Source organism: Oncorhynchus gorbuscha, linkage group LG06 (assembly GCF_021184085.1).
Source record: "Oncorhynchus gorbuscha isolate QuinsamMale2020 ecotype Even-year linkage group LG06, OgorEven_v1.0, whole genome shotgun sequence".
NCBI lineage: Eukaryota > Metazoa > Chordata > Actinopteri > Salmoniformes > Salmonidae > Oncorhynchus > Oncorhynchus gorbuscha.
Window position 1 is genome coordinate 1,325,388 of NC_060178.1, and position 16,091 is coordinate 1,341,478.

Here is a 16,091-nt window from a genome sequence, read left to right on the forward strand (position 1 = left end):
CCTTTTCATCCATCTACAAACAGGATTATTCCACTGTCACCGTAGGGTAACCCTTTTTGGCTCCAGTTAGAACCCGTTTTGGCTCCAGGTAAAATCCCTTCTGTTTCTAGGTAGAGACCCCAGGGGGGGTGGGTTGGGCTCCATTCCACAGAGGGTTGGTGGGATTGAAAAGGATTGGTACCTGGAGGGAAAAAGGGGGGGTTGGTTGACAGCCGAAGAACCCTGTTGGAAGGATGTGGTTGGTTGAGGAGGGAGACCAGGGGGGTGAGGCCCTGAGGACAATGAGGGGGACCGACCATGAGGCCCTGGACCGACCATGAGGCCCTGGACCAGGATGAGGTCTTGGTTGAGGAGGCCTTGGACCATGCTGCACTGAGATGGGCACAGAGGATGTATGGTCCTTTTCAGGAGGGCGGAGGGGGTGGTGGGTTGAGGAGGAGAACAGGGGGTGGTTGGTTGAGGAGGGAGAGCAGGGGGGTGGTGGGTTGAGGAGGGAGAGCAGGGGGGTGGTGGGTTGAGGAGGAGAGCAGGGGGTGGTGGGTTGAGGAGGGAGAGCAGGGGGTGGTGGGTTGAGGAGGGGGTGGTGGGTTGAGGAGGGAGAGCAGGAGGGGGGTGGGTTGAGGAGGGAGAGGTGGTGGGTTGAACAGGGGGGGGGGTTGAGCAGGGGGGTGGGTTGAGGAGGGAGAGCGGGGGGGGGGGGGTGGTGGGTTGAGGAGGGAGAGCAGGGGGGGGGGGGGTTGTGGGTTGAGACAGGATGTGGTGGGTTGAGGAGGGAGAGCAGGGGGGTGGTGGGTTGAGGAGGGAGAGCAGGGGGGGTGGGTTGAGGAGGGAGAGCAGGGGGGGTGGTGGGTTGAACAGGATGTGGTGGGTTGAGGAGGAGAGGGGGGGGGGTTGAGGAGGGAGAGCAGGGGGGTGGGGAACAGGGTGTTGGTTGAGGAGGGAGAGCAGGGGGGGGGGTGGGTTGAGGAGGGAGAGCAGTGGTGGGTTGAGGGAGGGAGAGCAGGGGGGTTGAACAGGATGTGGTGGGTTGAGGAGGGAGAGCAGGGGGGTGGTGGGTTGAGGAGGGAGAGCAGGGGGGTGGTGGGTTGAGGAGGGAGAGCAGGGGGTGGTGGGTTGAGGAGGGAGAGCAGGGGGGGTGGTGGGTTGAGGAGGGAGAGCAGGGGGTGGTGGGTTGAGGAGGGAGAGCAGGGGGTGGTGGTGGGTTGAGGAGGGAGAGCAGGGGGGGGTGGGTTGAACAGGATGTGGTTGGTTGAGGAGGGAGAGCAGGGGGGTGGTGTGGGGTTGAGGAGGGAGAGCAGGGGGTGGTGGGTTGAGGAGGGAGAGCAGGGGGGTGGTGGGTTGAGGAGGGAGAGCAGGGGGGGGAACAGGGAGGGAGAGCAGGGGGGGTTGAACAGGATGTGGTTGGTTGAGGAGGGAGAGCAGGGGGGTGGTGGGTTGAGGAGGGAGAGCAGGGGGGGTGGTGGGTTGAGGAGGGAGAGCAGGGGGGGGGTGGTGGGTTGAGGAGGGAGAGCAGAGGGGGGTGGTGGGTTGAGGGGAGGGAGAGCAGGGGGGTTGAACAGGATGTGGTTGGTTGAGGAGGGAGAGCAGGGGGTGGTGGTGGGTTGAGGAGGGAGAGCAGGGGGGTGGTGGGTTGAACAGGATGTGGTTGGTTGAGGAGGGAGAGCAGGGGGGGTGGGTTGAGGAGGGAGAGCAGGGGGAACAGGGGAGGGAGAGCAGGGGGGGGGGGGTTGAACAGGATGTGGTTGGTTGAGGAGGGAGATCAGGGGGGGGGGGAACAGCTACAGTGATGCTGATTGGTTGCTCTGGCTCATCATTTCTTGACTAAAAGAAATATGGATTAATGAGTTTGACATTGCCATAGTTCAACAGCTGAAAAGCCTTCATTAACATTCTCCCACAGACAGCAAGACATTCAGTATTCACTGAATAAACCTAGCCATCCAAAATTCCATTCATCAATGAAATAAAATATACTATCGCACATTCCCTGACATGAAAGTAGACTATAGGCTACTCATGTAGCTACCTTGTCCAACACCGTAATCATTGAAATAAGTAGAGAAACCATCCACATTTCCACTTTTATTGATCAATTAGATAATACTAGCACATAGTAACATTATAGAAGAACAGGCCACTCCTGTATCCACACTATATAAGGATTGCGTTATGATTTCTTTGGTCTTGTCAGGCATGATTTTAGGTCTTCAATCAAAGTTCTCTTTCCCCTCCTTCAGGGAAGTAGTACGCATCCCTTATTCAAATCAGATCCAGGGTTAATGTGTAGACCTAGTGACAGTGGAGAAATACACCCACAGCTCCAGTGTTAATGTGTAGACCTAGTGACAGTGGAGAAATAACCCCACAGCTCCAGTGTTAATGTGTAGACCTAGTGACAGTGGAGAAATAACCCCACAGCTCCAGTGTTAATGTGTAGACCTAGTGACAGTGGAGAAATAACCCCACAGCTCCAGTGTTAATGTGTAGACCTAGTGACAGTGGAGAAACACACCCACAGCTCCAGCACACAACGGCATGTAGGGGTGTAGTAGGCAAGTCAGTTAAGGACAAATTCTTATTGACAATGACGGCCTACCGGGGCCAAAACCTAACAACGCTGGGCGCCGTCCTATGGGACTCCCAATCACGGCCGGTTGCAATACAGCCGGAACCGAACCAGGGTCTGTAGTGATGCCTCTAGCACTGAGATGCAATGCCTTAGACCGCTGCGCCACTCGGGAGCCCTACATGTAAAATATATGCAACATTTACAATTTAATTCATCCATTAAATAAATACTAACACATCTAATTAGGTTATTTTACAATAGCCTACTCCCCTATCGACACAATATTACCTACGTGCTTTCAACAAATACGTTATCAAGAGAAATGTATTATTTTTTAAATAAACCAAGTTTCTCATCAGTAAATATTTCCTAACAAATTCCCAATTTAATATACCTACTTACTCCTCAAATCGGATCAAGGACATCATGGTAATTATTAAATTATTATTATTATTATAAACCTTAAACTGTAATCCTTAACCATTTTGATTGAGGTAGGGACATCCCAAGGATCCCGAATAGCACTGCGAAAGCCTATGGGACTCCTCTATCCGACTGAAAGCCACGGACTCTTACTGTCTGTTTCCGCTTACTGGGAACACAGTCTGATTGGCTAACAACATTTAGATCTGTGTAGGGGGAGTTAAGATAACATACCATGAGGTGTTGAGGGAAAGACAGAATACCTACAGATTGGACAGTCTTTTTTTAGGTCCTTAGAGATAACAGGAAATACACAAGCTGTAGACTACACTAAAGCTCAACGTGGCTACGTAGGAATGTCGACCTGCACGGGGAAAATATATCTAACATTTTATTAATATAAATATCAACTACGCACCTTACGACTCTCATTAACGCGCAGACTTCAGTACGTTACAGTGAGGAGTCAGTACAGGATTGGTACTGTAGTGACGGTGAGGAGTCAGTACAGGATTGGTACTGTAGTGACAGTGAGGAGTCAGTACAGGATTGGTACTGTAGGACACGGTAGTAACAGTGAGGAGTCAGTACAGGATTGGTACTGTAGTGACAGTGAGGAGTCAGTACAGGATTGGTACTGTATGACACGGTAGTGACTGAGGAGTCAGTACAGGATTGGTACTGTAGTGACAGTGAGGAGTCAGTACAGGATTGGTACTGTAGGACACGGTAGTGACAGTGAGGAGTCAGTACAGGATTGGTACTGTAGTGACAGTGAGGAGTCAGTACAGGATTGGTACTGTAGTGACAGTGAGGAGTCAGTACAGGATTGGTACACGGTAGTAACAGTGAGGAGTCAGTACAGGATTGGTACTGTATGACACGGTAGTGACTGAGGAGTCAGTACAGGATTGGTACTGTAGTGACAGTGAGGAGTCAGTACAGGATTGGTACTGTAGGACACGGTAGTGACAGTGAGGAGTCAGTACAGGATTGGTACATGGTAGTGACAGTGAGGAGTCAGTACAGGATTGGTACACGGTAGTGACAGTGAGGAGTCAGTACAGGATTGGTCACTTCTAGGTTAGACTACTGCAATGCTCTATTTTCCGGCTACCCGGATAAAGCACTAAATAAACTTCAGTTAGTGCTAAATACGGCTTCTAGAATCCTGACTAGAACCAAAAAATTTGATCATATTACTCCAGTGCTACTCTACACTGGCTTCCTGTCAAAGCAAGGGCTGATTTCAAGGTTTTATTGCTAACCTACAAAGCATTACATGGGCTTGACCTACCTCTCTGATTTGGTCCTGCAGTACATACAGGACGGTTGGCCTCCTAATTGTCCCTAGAATTTCTAAGCAAACAGCTGGAGGCAGGGCTTTCTCCTATAGAGCTCCATTTTTATGGAACGGTCTGCCTACCCATGTCAGAGACGCAAACTCGGTCTCAACCTTTAAGTCTTTACTGAAGACTCATCTCTTCAGTGGGTCATATGATTGAGTGTAGTCTGGCCCAGGAGTGGGAAGGTGAACGGAAAGGCTCTGGAGCAACGAACCGCCCTTGCTGTCTCTGCCTGGCCGGTTCCCCTTTTTCCACTGGGATTCTCTGCCTCTAACCCTGTGGGGCTGAGTCACTGGCTTGCTGGGGCTCTCTCGTGCCGTCCCTGGGGGGGGGATGCGTCACCTGGGTGGGTTGATTCACTGTTGTGGTCGGCCTGTCTGGGTTCCCCCCACCCCTTGGGTTGACGTGTCGGAGATCTTTGTGGGCTATACTCGGCCTTGTGAGTTGGTGGTTGAAGATTTCCCTCTAGTGGTGTGGGGGCTGTGCTTTGGCAAAGTTATATCCTTCCTGTTTGGCCCTGTCCGGGGTGTCCTCGGATGGTCTCCTGACCCCTCCTGTCTCAGCCTGTATTTATGCTGCAGTAGTTTATGTGTCGGGGGGAGGGTCAGTTTGTTTATCTGGAGTACTTCTCCTGTCCTATTCGGTGTCCTGTGTAAATCTAAGTGTGCGTTCTCTAATTCTCTCCTTCTCTCTTTCTTTCTCTCTCTCGGAGGACCTGAGCCCAGAACCATGCCCCAGGACTACCTGACATGATGACTCCTTGCTGTCCCCAGTCCACCTGGCCATGCTGCTGCTCAGGTTTCAACTGGCCTGGGCCCTAGGACCATGTCCCAGGACTACCTGACATGAGGTGAGTCCACCTGGCCATGCTCCTGCTCCAGTTTCAACTGTTCTGCCTTACTATTATTCAACCATGCTGGTCATTTATGAACATTTGAACATCTTGGCCACGTTCTGTTATAATCTCCACCTGGCACAGCCAGAAGAGGACTGGCCACCCCACATATGCTCTCTCTAATTCTCTCTTTCTTTCTCTCTCTCGGAGGACCTGAGCCCTAGTGCCCCAGGACTACCTGACATGATGGCTCCTTGCTGTCCCCAGTCCATCTGACTGTGCTGCTGCTCCAGTTTCAACTGTTCTGCCTTATTATTATTTGACCATGCTGGTCATTTATGAACATTTGAACATCTTGGTCATGTTCTGTTATAATCTCTACCCGGCACAGCCAGAAGAGGACTGGCCACCCCACATAGCCCGGTTCCTCTCTAGGTTTCTTCCTAGGTTTTGGCCTTTCTAGGGAGTTTTTCCTAGCCACCGTGCTTTTACACCTGCATTGTTTGCTGTTTGGGGTTTTAGGCTGGGTTTCTGTACAGCACTTTGAGATATCAGCTGATGTACGAAGGGCTATATAAATAAATTTGATTTGATTTGATTTAGTAACAGTGAGGAGTCAGTACAGGATTGGTACTGTAGTGACAGTGAGGAGTCAGTACAGGATTGGTACTGTATGACACGGTAGTGACAGTGAGGAGTCAGTACAGGATTGGTACATGGTAGTGACAGTGAGGAGTCAGTACAGGATTCGTACACGGTAGTGACAGTGAGGAGTCAGTACAGAATTGGTACTGTATGACACGGTAGTTACAGTGAGGAGTCAGTACAGGATTGGTACTGTAGTGACAGTGAGGAGTCAGTACAGGATTGGTACTGTATGACACGGTAGTGACAGTGAGGAGTCAGTACAGGATTGGTACTGTATGACACGGTAGTTACAGTGAGGAGTCAGTACAGGATTGGTACTGTACGACTGTGTATATTGAATGATTTAGTCACTGTCTCTGGTTTATTACTGAACACAAATCAATCTGTGTTTTAGATGACAACAAGTCACCCTGGTTGGCCCTTTAACAGGCTGTGGGTCAAAGGTATTAGTGATAGTGAGGTTTTCAGTACAGGATTGGGACTTCGGTAGTGAAGTGAAAAGTCATTAAGATTGGGACACTCTTTCCCAAACTCAGGATTGGGACTAAGCAAGTTCTTAAAATGAGTCAAAAAACAGGATTGGTGGAACTGCCTATGACATTCCAGTGACAGTGAGGAATCAGTACATTTGGACACGGTAGTGACAGTGAGGAGTCAGTACAGGATTGGTTCATTAGTGACAGTGAGAGAGTCAGTACAGGATTGGTACTGTATTACACGGATATGTTCAGTGAGGAGTCATCACAGGATTCTTCCTTCAATGACACTAGTGACAGTGAGGCACAATCACAGGATTGGTACTGTAGTTACTTTGAGGAGTCAGTACAGGATTGGTACTGTATGACATGGTAGTGACTGATAAAGTCATTACAGGATTGGTACTTAGTGAATGAGCTAGTCATGTAAATTATTTTACTGTATGACGGGGCAGTTACAAAATGAGGAGTCAGAGCAGGATTGGTACTGTATAAACTAGTGACAGTGAGAGTCAGTACAGGATTGGTACATCAATATTTTACAGTGAATATTAAGGATTGGTAATTAGTCTCATCTGAAAGTTGTACAGGATTGGTACTGCACAAACCCTGGTAGTGACTGAGGAGTCAGTACAGGATTGGTTTAGTGACAGTTTATTTACTAAATTGGTACTAATCACACGGTAGTGACAGTGAGGAGTCAGTACAGGATTGGTACTTGTTACAAATGACATCATACAGGATTGGTACTGTAGTGACAGTGAGGAGTCAGTACAGGATTGGTACTGTATGACACAGTAGTGACAGTGAGGAGTCAGTACAGGATTGGTACACGGTAGTGACAGTGAGGAGTCAGTACAGGATTGGTACACGGTAGTGACAGTGAGGAGTCAGTACAGGATTCGGACACGGTAGTGACAGTGAGGAGTCAGTACAGGATTGGTACACGGTAGTGACAGTGAGGAGTTAGTACAGGATTGGTACTGTATGACACGGTAGTGACAGTGAGGAGTCAGTACAGGATTGGTACTGCGCTTCAGAATAAATATTTATTCTGAGCTGCGCTTCAGTAGGTTGGTGGTAGATGGAAGGCCGTGTTGCAAGACAGAGTCCTTTGAAGAATGTCTCTGGTGGTCAATTGGATACCTTGTAGTAATGTCGTTGTGTGATAGATGGGATACTCTGTCTGTTCCTTCCTCACCTCCGTTTGCAGCTGCTGTTGCTAACTCAACGGCCAGGAGGTATCACTTCTGTAGTGAATAAGAGTTCAAAGTTCATACCATTCGCAACCAAAGCTCAAGCTGTTGTTGGCTTCATTCTGTAGTTATTATCTGAACCATTCTGACATCGGACCGTCATCCTCACATCAGGTTATATTGTCGTCAAGGATTTATATAGGAAGGGAGAGGAGGGTGTGTTCACAGGGGCCAGCCACTGATTGAGCAGAGCCCTACAGTATGAAAACCCAAATTTCACATTTTAGAAGCTACAATCACATTTTATCCCATCACGAATAATTTCATATTCAAACATTTAAATTGAACAATTCCATGTGAATCCGATAACTCTGATGTGTAGACTTTCCACTGTAGAGTTTGTCATCTTTTCATTGATGAGAATGTCTCAGATGACAACCGAACTGACATCATATTCATTAAGTACCACCGCATATGTTCCATTGGTCCGATTACCAGAATATAGTTCATTTCCTCCCACCTTCTGATGTTCCCAGAATCTCAATGTTAACCAAGGGGTTTTCAAACGTCACATCAGTAGGGTAGAGAGAGGAAAAAGGGGGGGGAGGTATTTATGACTCATAAACCTACCCCCAGGCCAACGTCATGACACAGCATATGGAGAGGTTTTATGGAGCCGTGTCTCTGAGAGGCAGAGGAAGTCAAGGTTGGAGTCTGAGTAGATGTTGAATTTGATCACTTTTTGGAATGACACTACGAAATGTTGAAGTGCCCCCCTAGTAGTCCCTTGGGCTTAGCTCTTGGGTCCCAGATGACTCCAGAGTGATTGACACATTGAAAAAAGTTCCATTTGTGTTTTCTGATGGCTGGGTTTAGGCCGTTTTGTTTAGTTTTGATTAGGGGCAGTTCAGTAGCGCAATTAACAATCCCTCCCGCCTGCACTGGATGCGGGGAACTAATTAAAACAGCTTGCGTACCAGAAGCAGAGTCAGGGATCGCATATAGCAACTTGGGTATGTTTGAAGAGTCAAGATCTATCCTGGAGCCGGGTGAGTCGAAAGAAACCATTGGACCATTGCACTCACCCACTTCCACAGCGGCGACGATCAGAGGACGAGGCCATCCACTGCTTTCCACTCCGGTGAGTATCGCTGGCTTTGTGATGTTAGGCCCAGGGTTGAGGCTGGCTCGGTGATGTTAGGCCCAGGATTGAGTTGCACATCCCCAGAGAGCAGGAGGGTAGTGAACAGGTAGTTAATAGTTTCCGATACATGTTGGACTTGTTTGTTACGCCTAAGCGGTTCAGTGGAATAGGGAGCGAGGTAGACTTGGCCATTATTCAGAACATTATGGTATGCTGTGTACTGTCCGCTCCCGTGGAACGGAGAAACAATGTCTTTGGTGTTGGTATTCTCCGGCAGTAGATTTGTGTCATCCCAGCAAGGACGCACTGAGATTATCAGTAGAGCAGCTACATAACTGACAATCATGGCAAAGTACTGGAGATAAAACATAATTGTGCTCTAGAGTGTAGGGGGCAGTATTTTAATGTTTGGATGAAAAACGTAGCCAAATGAAACTGCCTATTTCTCAGGCCCAGAATCTAGAATATGCATATAATTGTCAGATTAGGATAGAAAACTCTAAAATGTCCAAAACTGTCAAAATATTGTCTGAGTATAACAGAACTGATATTGCAGGCAAAAACCTGAGGAAAATCAAACCCGGAAGTGCTGTTTTTCCTGAAAGCTCTCTGCATGACTTTCCTCCATTTAAAGTGATATCAACCAGATTCCTTTTCCTATGGCTTCCACATGGTGTGAACAGTCTAGACATAGTTCCAGGATTTTAATTTTGAAAAATGAGCTGAGAAAGGTCACATCGCGTCATTGGATGGTTGGGTGCCAACAGAGTGGAGCAGACATTTTCTCTCTCTCTCCTATTGAAGAAGCTACAGTCCGGTTTAAATATTATCGATTATATTTTGTAAAAACAACCTGAGGATTGATTATAAAAAAATAATAATTTTGACATGTTTCTACGAACTTTACGAAATCATTTAAGGTAAGTGATTCATTTTATTGCTTTGTGATCAATCTACTTTGCTGCAAGCTGTTTGTAATGTTTTGTCTGCTGAGAGAGATGTCCTTACATAATCGCTTGGTCTGCTTTCCGAAAAGTTTTTGAAATCTGGCACGCCAGGTGGATTAACAACAAGCTAAGCTTTGTTTTGCTATATTGCACTTGTGATTTCATTAATTTTTAGTAAATATTAAATTTTTAGTAAATATTTAATTTTTAGTAAATATTTAATTTGAAATTGGCGCTCTGCAATTCAGCGGATGTTGACGAAAATGATGCTGCTAACAGATGGGTGCATCAAGAAGTTAACTCTTTGCATGAGTTACTTAGGGTCGGCGTACCCCTGATGTTTTATATAAAATAACAGCATTTGAATGAGAAGCGGCACCTGCCGCACCACCCTGTCTTCGGTCCGCCATTATCTTGCCATACTCTTCTGTGGGGTGAACAGGCTGTGGCTCGGGTGGTTGATATCCTTGATCTTTTTGTCATTCCTGTGACATCGGGTGGTGTAGGTGTCCTGGAGGGCAGGTGAGTGTAGTCTGGCCCAGGAGTGGGAAGGTGAACGGAAAGGCTCTGGAGCAACGAACCACCCTTGCTGTCTCTGCCTGGCCGGTTCCCCTCTTTCCACTGGGATTCTCTGCCTCTAACCCTGTTACGGGGGCTGAGTCACTGGCTTGCTGGGGCTCTCTCGTGCCGTCACCGGGGGGGGGGTGCGTCACCTGGGTGGGTTGATTCACTGTTGTGGTCGGCCTGTCTGGGTCCCCCCCCCCCCTTGGGTTGTACCGTGTCGGAGATCTTTGTGGGCTATACTCGGCCTTGTCTCAGGATGGTAAGTTGGTGGTTGAAGATTTCCCTCTAGTGGTGTGGGGGCTGTGCTTTGGCAAAGTGGGTGGGGTTATATCCTTCCTGTTTGGCCCTGTCCGGGGGGTGTCCTCGGATGGGGCCACAGTGTCTCCTGACCCCTCCTGTCTCAGCCTCCAGTATTTATGCTGCAGTAGTTTATGTGTCGGGGGGCTAGGGTCAGTTTGTTTATCTGGAGTACTTCTACTGTCCTATTCAGGTCTCCTGTGTGAATCTAAGTGTGCGTTCTCTAATTCTCTCCTTCTCTCTTTCTTTCTCTCTCTCGGAGGACCTGAGCCCTAGGACCATGCCCCAGGACTACCTGACATGATGGCTCCTTGCTGTCCCCAGTCCACCTGACTGTGCTGCTGCTCCAGTTTCAACTGTTCTGCCTTATTATTATTTAACCATGCTGGTCATTTATGAACATTTGAACATCTTGGTCATGTTCTGTTATAATCTCTACCCGGCACAGCCAGAAGAGGACTGGCCACCCCACATAGCCCGGTTCCTCTCTAGGTTTCTTCCTAGGTTTTGGCCTTTCTAGGGAGTTTTTCCTAGCCACCGTGCTTTTACACCTGCATTGTTTGCTGTTTGGGGTTTTAGGCTGGGTTTCTGTACAGCACTTTGAGATATCAGCTGATGTACGAAGGGCTATATAAATAAATTTGATTTGATTTGATTTAGTTTGCCCCCGGTGATGCGTTGTGCAGACCTCACCACCCTTCTGATTGGTCAGACAAGCATTGAATAGAACTTAGCACGGGTACTTCCTGTGAGTTTCTGCCTATAGGAAGGGAAGAGCAAAATGATCTGATTTCTCGAAGGGAGGGCGGGTGAGGGCCTTGTAAGCATCCTGGAAGAGAGAATAGCAGTGGTCAGTGGTCGAGTGTTTTTCCAGCACGAATACCAAACAAAGCAGCAAAAAAAAGGACCTTATCTTTCAAAGAATTCATAAAAATCCAACTAACTTCAGATCTTCATTGTAAAGGGTTTAAACACTGTTCCCCATGCTGGTTCAATGTACCATAAACAATTAATGAACATGCACCTGTGGAACGGTCGTTAAGACACTAACAGCTTACAGATGGTAGGCAATTAAGGTCCCAGTTATGACAACTTAGGACACTAAAGAGGCCTTTCTACTGACTCTGAAAAACACCAAAAGAAAGATCCCCAGGATCCCTGCTCATCTGGGTGAACGTGCCTTAGGCATGCTGCAAGGAGGCATGAGGACTGCAGATGTGGCCAGGGCAATAAATTGCAATGTCCGTACTGTGAGACGCCATGTCACCTTCGGGACAGGTACAGGATGGCAACAACTGCCCGAGTTACACCAGGAACGCACAATCCCTCCATCAGTGCTCCGACTGTCCGCAATAGGCTGGACTGAGGACTTGTAGGCCTGTTGTAAGGCAGGTCCTCACCAGACATCACCGGCAACAACGTCGCCTATGGGCACAATCCCACCGTCGCTGGACCAGACAGGACTGGCAAAAAGTGCTCTTCACTGACAAGTCGAGGTTGTCTCACCAGGGGCGATGGTCGGATTTACGTTTATCGTTGAAGGAATGAGCGTTACACCGAGGCCTGTATCCTGGAGCAGGATTGATTTGGAGGTGGAGGGTCCGTCATGGTCTGGAGCGGTGTGTCACAGCATCATCGTACTCAGCTTGTTGTCATTGCAGGCAATCTCAACTCTGTGCGTTACAGGGAAGACATCCTCCTCCCTAATGTGGTACCCTTCCTGCAGGCTCATCCTGACAATGCCACCAGCCATACTGCTTGTTCTGTGCGTGATTTCCTGCAAGGTGGGAATGTCAGTCTTCTGGCATGGCCAGCGAAGAGCACGGATCTCAATCCCATTGAGCACGCCTGGGACCTGTTGGATTGGAGGGTGAGGGCGAGGGCCATTTCCGCCAGAAATGTCTGGAACTTTCAGGTGCCTTGGTGGAAGAGTGGGGTAACATCTCACAGCAAGAACTGGCAAATCTAGTGCAGTCCATGAGGAGATGCACTGCAGTACTTAATGCAGCTGGTGGCCACACCAGATACTGTTACTTTTGATTTTGACCCCCACCCCTCCCCCTTTGTTCAGGGACACATTATTCCATTTCTGTTAGTCACATGTCTGTGGAACTTGTTCAGTTCATGTCTGAGTTGTTGAATCTTGTTGTTCATACACATATTTACACGTTAAGTTTTCTGACAAATAAACAGTTGACAGTGAGAGGACGTTTCTTTTTTGTTGCTGAGTTTACATTGTGTTGATAGAACTTCAGTAAAACAAACACACCGATTCCATTGAGCTCCATCGTATTTAATATGAGGAAGGATAGTGGTTTAATAGGTTTATATGGAATAATCTAAACATGTGTTGTTCTATGCTCTTCAAGGAGGTACGATCTGTTTTTTACAAAACTTATTCCATTGATCTGCATTTTTTTTCTCATACAGATGTGACACCATTTCTATAATCTCTTCATCCTATTTTATAAAACATTTAGTCTGAAGTGGCAGACAGACAGAGAGAGGAAAAGGAAAATCAAGAGAACATATTACATAACGTTGATACATGTCCACATTGCTTCTGATCAAGAGGGTACACTCAGTCACTATATATATATCATTTAAAAATCAAGACATCAGTCAAGTTCTAATGCCTAAAATCACATTTAGTTGAAAATAGAAAACTACCAACTGGCTTAGACAGAGAAGACCAATAGACTCAAGAAATATACACATTTTCTGAACCTTGGTCTCCCCCGCCAGGACAGGGTCATGTCTCCCCCGCCAGGACAGGGTCATGGTCTCCCCCGCCAGGACACAGCCATATTCTCTACACGGGGTGCTACCCCCAGACCGACCGGGGCGCTACCCCCAGACCGACCGGGGCGCTACCCCCAGACCGACCGGGGCGCTACCCCCAGACCGACCGGGGCGCTACCCCCAGACCGACCGGGCGCTACCCCCAGACCGACCGGGGCGCTACCCCCAGACCGACCGGGCGCTACCCCCAGACCGACCGGGCGCTACCCCCAGACCGACCGGGCGCTACCCCCAGACCGACCGGGCGCTACCCCCGGGCGCTACCCCCAGACCGACCGGGGCGCTACCCCCAGACCGACCGGGGCGCTACCCCCAGACCGACCGGGGCGCTACCCCCAGACCGACCGGGGCGCTACCCCCAGACCGACCGGGGCGCTACCCCCAGACCGACCGGGGCGCTACCCCCAGACCGACCAGACCGGGCGCTACCCCCAGACCGACCGGGCGCTACCCCCAGACCGACCGGGGCGCTACCCCCAGACCGACCGGGGCGCTACCCCCCAGACCGACCGGGGCGCTACCCCCCAGACCGACCGGGGCGCTACCCCCCAGACCGACCGGGGCGCTACCCCCAGACCGACCGGGCGCTACCCCAGACCGACCGGGCGCTACCCCCAGACCGACCGGGGCGCTACCCCCAGACCGACCGGGGCGCTACCCCCAGACCGACCGGGGCGCTACCCCCAGACCGACCGGGGCGCTACCCCCAGACCGACCGGGGCGCTACCCCCAGACCGACCGGGGCGCTACCCCCAGACCGACCGGGCGCTACCCCCAGACCGACCGGGCGCTACCCCAGACCGACCGGGCGCTACCCCCAGACCGACCGGGCGCTACCCCCAGACCGACCGGGGCGCTACCCCCAGACCGACCGGGCGCTACCCCCAGACCGACCGGGCGCTACCCCCAGACCGACCGGGCGCTACCCCCAGACCGACCGGGGCGCTACCCCCAGACCGACCCCCAGACCGACCGGGCGCTACCCCCAGACCGACCGGGGCGCTACCCCCAGACCGACCGGGGCGCTACCCCCAGACCGACCGGGGCGCTACCCCCAGACCGACCGGGGCGCTACATAGAGAATAGGTTGCCATTTTGAGACCCATTTTTTCCTCTTTCATTCACAACTCAAATATCAAGCAGCAATTTGGTTGTGTGCTTTAAGGACGTGATTCAGGCTGAGAGGAAAAGGTCTTGTCCTGGTGATGAGGTAGGTCAGGGGTGGGGAGCGGTCCGGGGTCGGTCCGCCGTCGGTCCGGGGTCGGTCCGCCGTCGGTCCGGGGTCGGTCCGCCGTCGGTCCGGGGTCGGTCCGCCGTCGGTCCGGGGTCGGTCCGCCGTCGGTCCGGGGTCGGTCCGCCGGGGTCGGGGTCCGGGTCCGCCGTCGGTCGGTCGGTCCGCCGTCGGTCGGGTCGGTCGCCGTCGGCCGGGGTCGGTCCGCCGGGTCGGGTCGGTCCGCCGTCGGTCCGTCGGTCCGCCGTCGGTCGGGGTCGGTCCGCCGTCGGTCGGGTCGGTCCGCCGTCGGTCGGTCGGTCCGCCGTCGGTCCGGGGTCGGTCCGGGTCGGTCCGGGTCGGTCGGTCCCCCGGTCCGCCGTCAGTCCGGGTCGGTCCGCCCGTCAGTCGGGGTCGGTCCGCCGGGTCGGGTCGGGGTCAGCGGGGTCGGAGCGGGGTCCGTCCGTCAGGGTCGGGAGCGGGGTCGGTCCGCCGTCAGTCCGGGTCGGTCCGGGGTCCGGGTCGGTCCGGGTCCGGGGTCGGTCCGGGGTCGGTCCGGTCGCCGTCAGTCGGGTCGGTCCGCCGTCAGTCCGGGGTCGGTCCGCCGTCAGTCGCGGGGTCGGTCCGCCGTCAGTCCGGGGTCGGTCCGGGGTCGGTCCGCCGTCAGTCCGGGGTCGGGAGCGGTCTGCTCTCAGGAACAGTCTGAAGTCAGACGCTGTTAACGCCTGGTGTCAGTCTCAGATGTAGTTTTGTCAGATCTCTCTGTGTAGAAAAGAATGTAAGCCTTGGCTTTAACCACCGTCTCCTCCTCAGTCAGAGTCACTGTGCTGTCGTTGAAGTGGTACCAGCGACCCTCCCGTTTTCCGTACGCTGTGTAATGGCCCGATCCAACCCTGCCAACACAATTAAAACAGATTAAAAGATACTGAATGGAAGAAAACAGAGTGAAACAGGGTCAGACCAACTAGTAATGGAGGAGGGGGGGGTTTGCTGAAGTTACATATCAGGATATACATCTTTTCTGCAGGCTATGTAATGTGTATATACACTGCTCAAAAAAATAAAGGGAACACTAAAATATCACATCCAAGATCTGAATGAATGAAATATTCTTGTTAAATACTTTTTTCTTTACATAGTTGAATGTGTTGACAACAAAATCACACAAATGATCAATGGAAATCAAATGTATCAACCCATGGAGGTCTGGATTTGGAGTCACACTCAAAATTAAAGTGGAAAACCACATTACAGGCTGATCCAACTTTGATGTAATGTCCTTAAAACAAGTCAAAATGAGGCTCAGTAGTGTCTGTGGCCTCCACGTGCCTGTATGACCTCCCTACAACGCCTGGGCATGCTCCTGATGAGGTGGCGGATGGTATCCTGAGGGATCTCCTCCCAGACCTGGACTAAAGCATCCGCCAACTCTAGGACAGTCTGTGGTGCAACGTGGCGTTGGTGGATGGAGCGAGACATGATGTCCCAGATGTGCTCAATTGGATTCAGGTCTGGGGAACGGGCAGGCCAGTCCATAGCATAAATGAGGATCTCAGTACCTAATGGCAGTCAGGCTACCTCTGGCTAGCACATGGAGGGCTGTGCGGCCCCCCCACAGCTCGCATTGACGTTCC

At 50.9% G+C, this 16,091-nt stretch overlaps 2 protein-coding genes across 4 annotated transcripts in view; one reads left to right on the forward strand and one right to left on the reverse strand.

The window, feature by feature from the left end:
- Window positions 1-297: 297 nt before the first annotated feature.
- On the forward strand, window positions 298-15,163 carry LOC124037358 (basic salivary proline-rich protein 2-like). Its single transcript, XM_046352062.1, has 4 exons — window positions 298-424; window positions 12,815-12,817; window positions 13,191-14,317; window positions 14,462-15,163. The coding sequence occupies exons 1-4, from the start codon at window positions 298-300 to the stop codon at window positions 15,161-15,163; spliced, it is 1,959 nt and encodes a 652-aa protein (XP_046208018.1).
- Window positions 15,104-16,091, reverse strand: part of usp3 (ubiquitin specific peptidase 3) — a 34,595-nt gene continuing 33,607 nt past the window's right edge. For all 3 annotated transcript variants that reach the window (XM_046352119.1, XM_046352118.1, XM_046352120.1), the window contains one exon: window positions 15,104-15,350. In XM_046352119.1, the coding sequence (XP_046208075.1) occupies window positions 15,176-15,350 (175 nt within the window). In that variant the 3' untranslated portion in view covers window positions 15,104-15,175. The remainder of the gene's footprint in view (window positions 15,351-16,091) is intronic.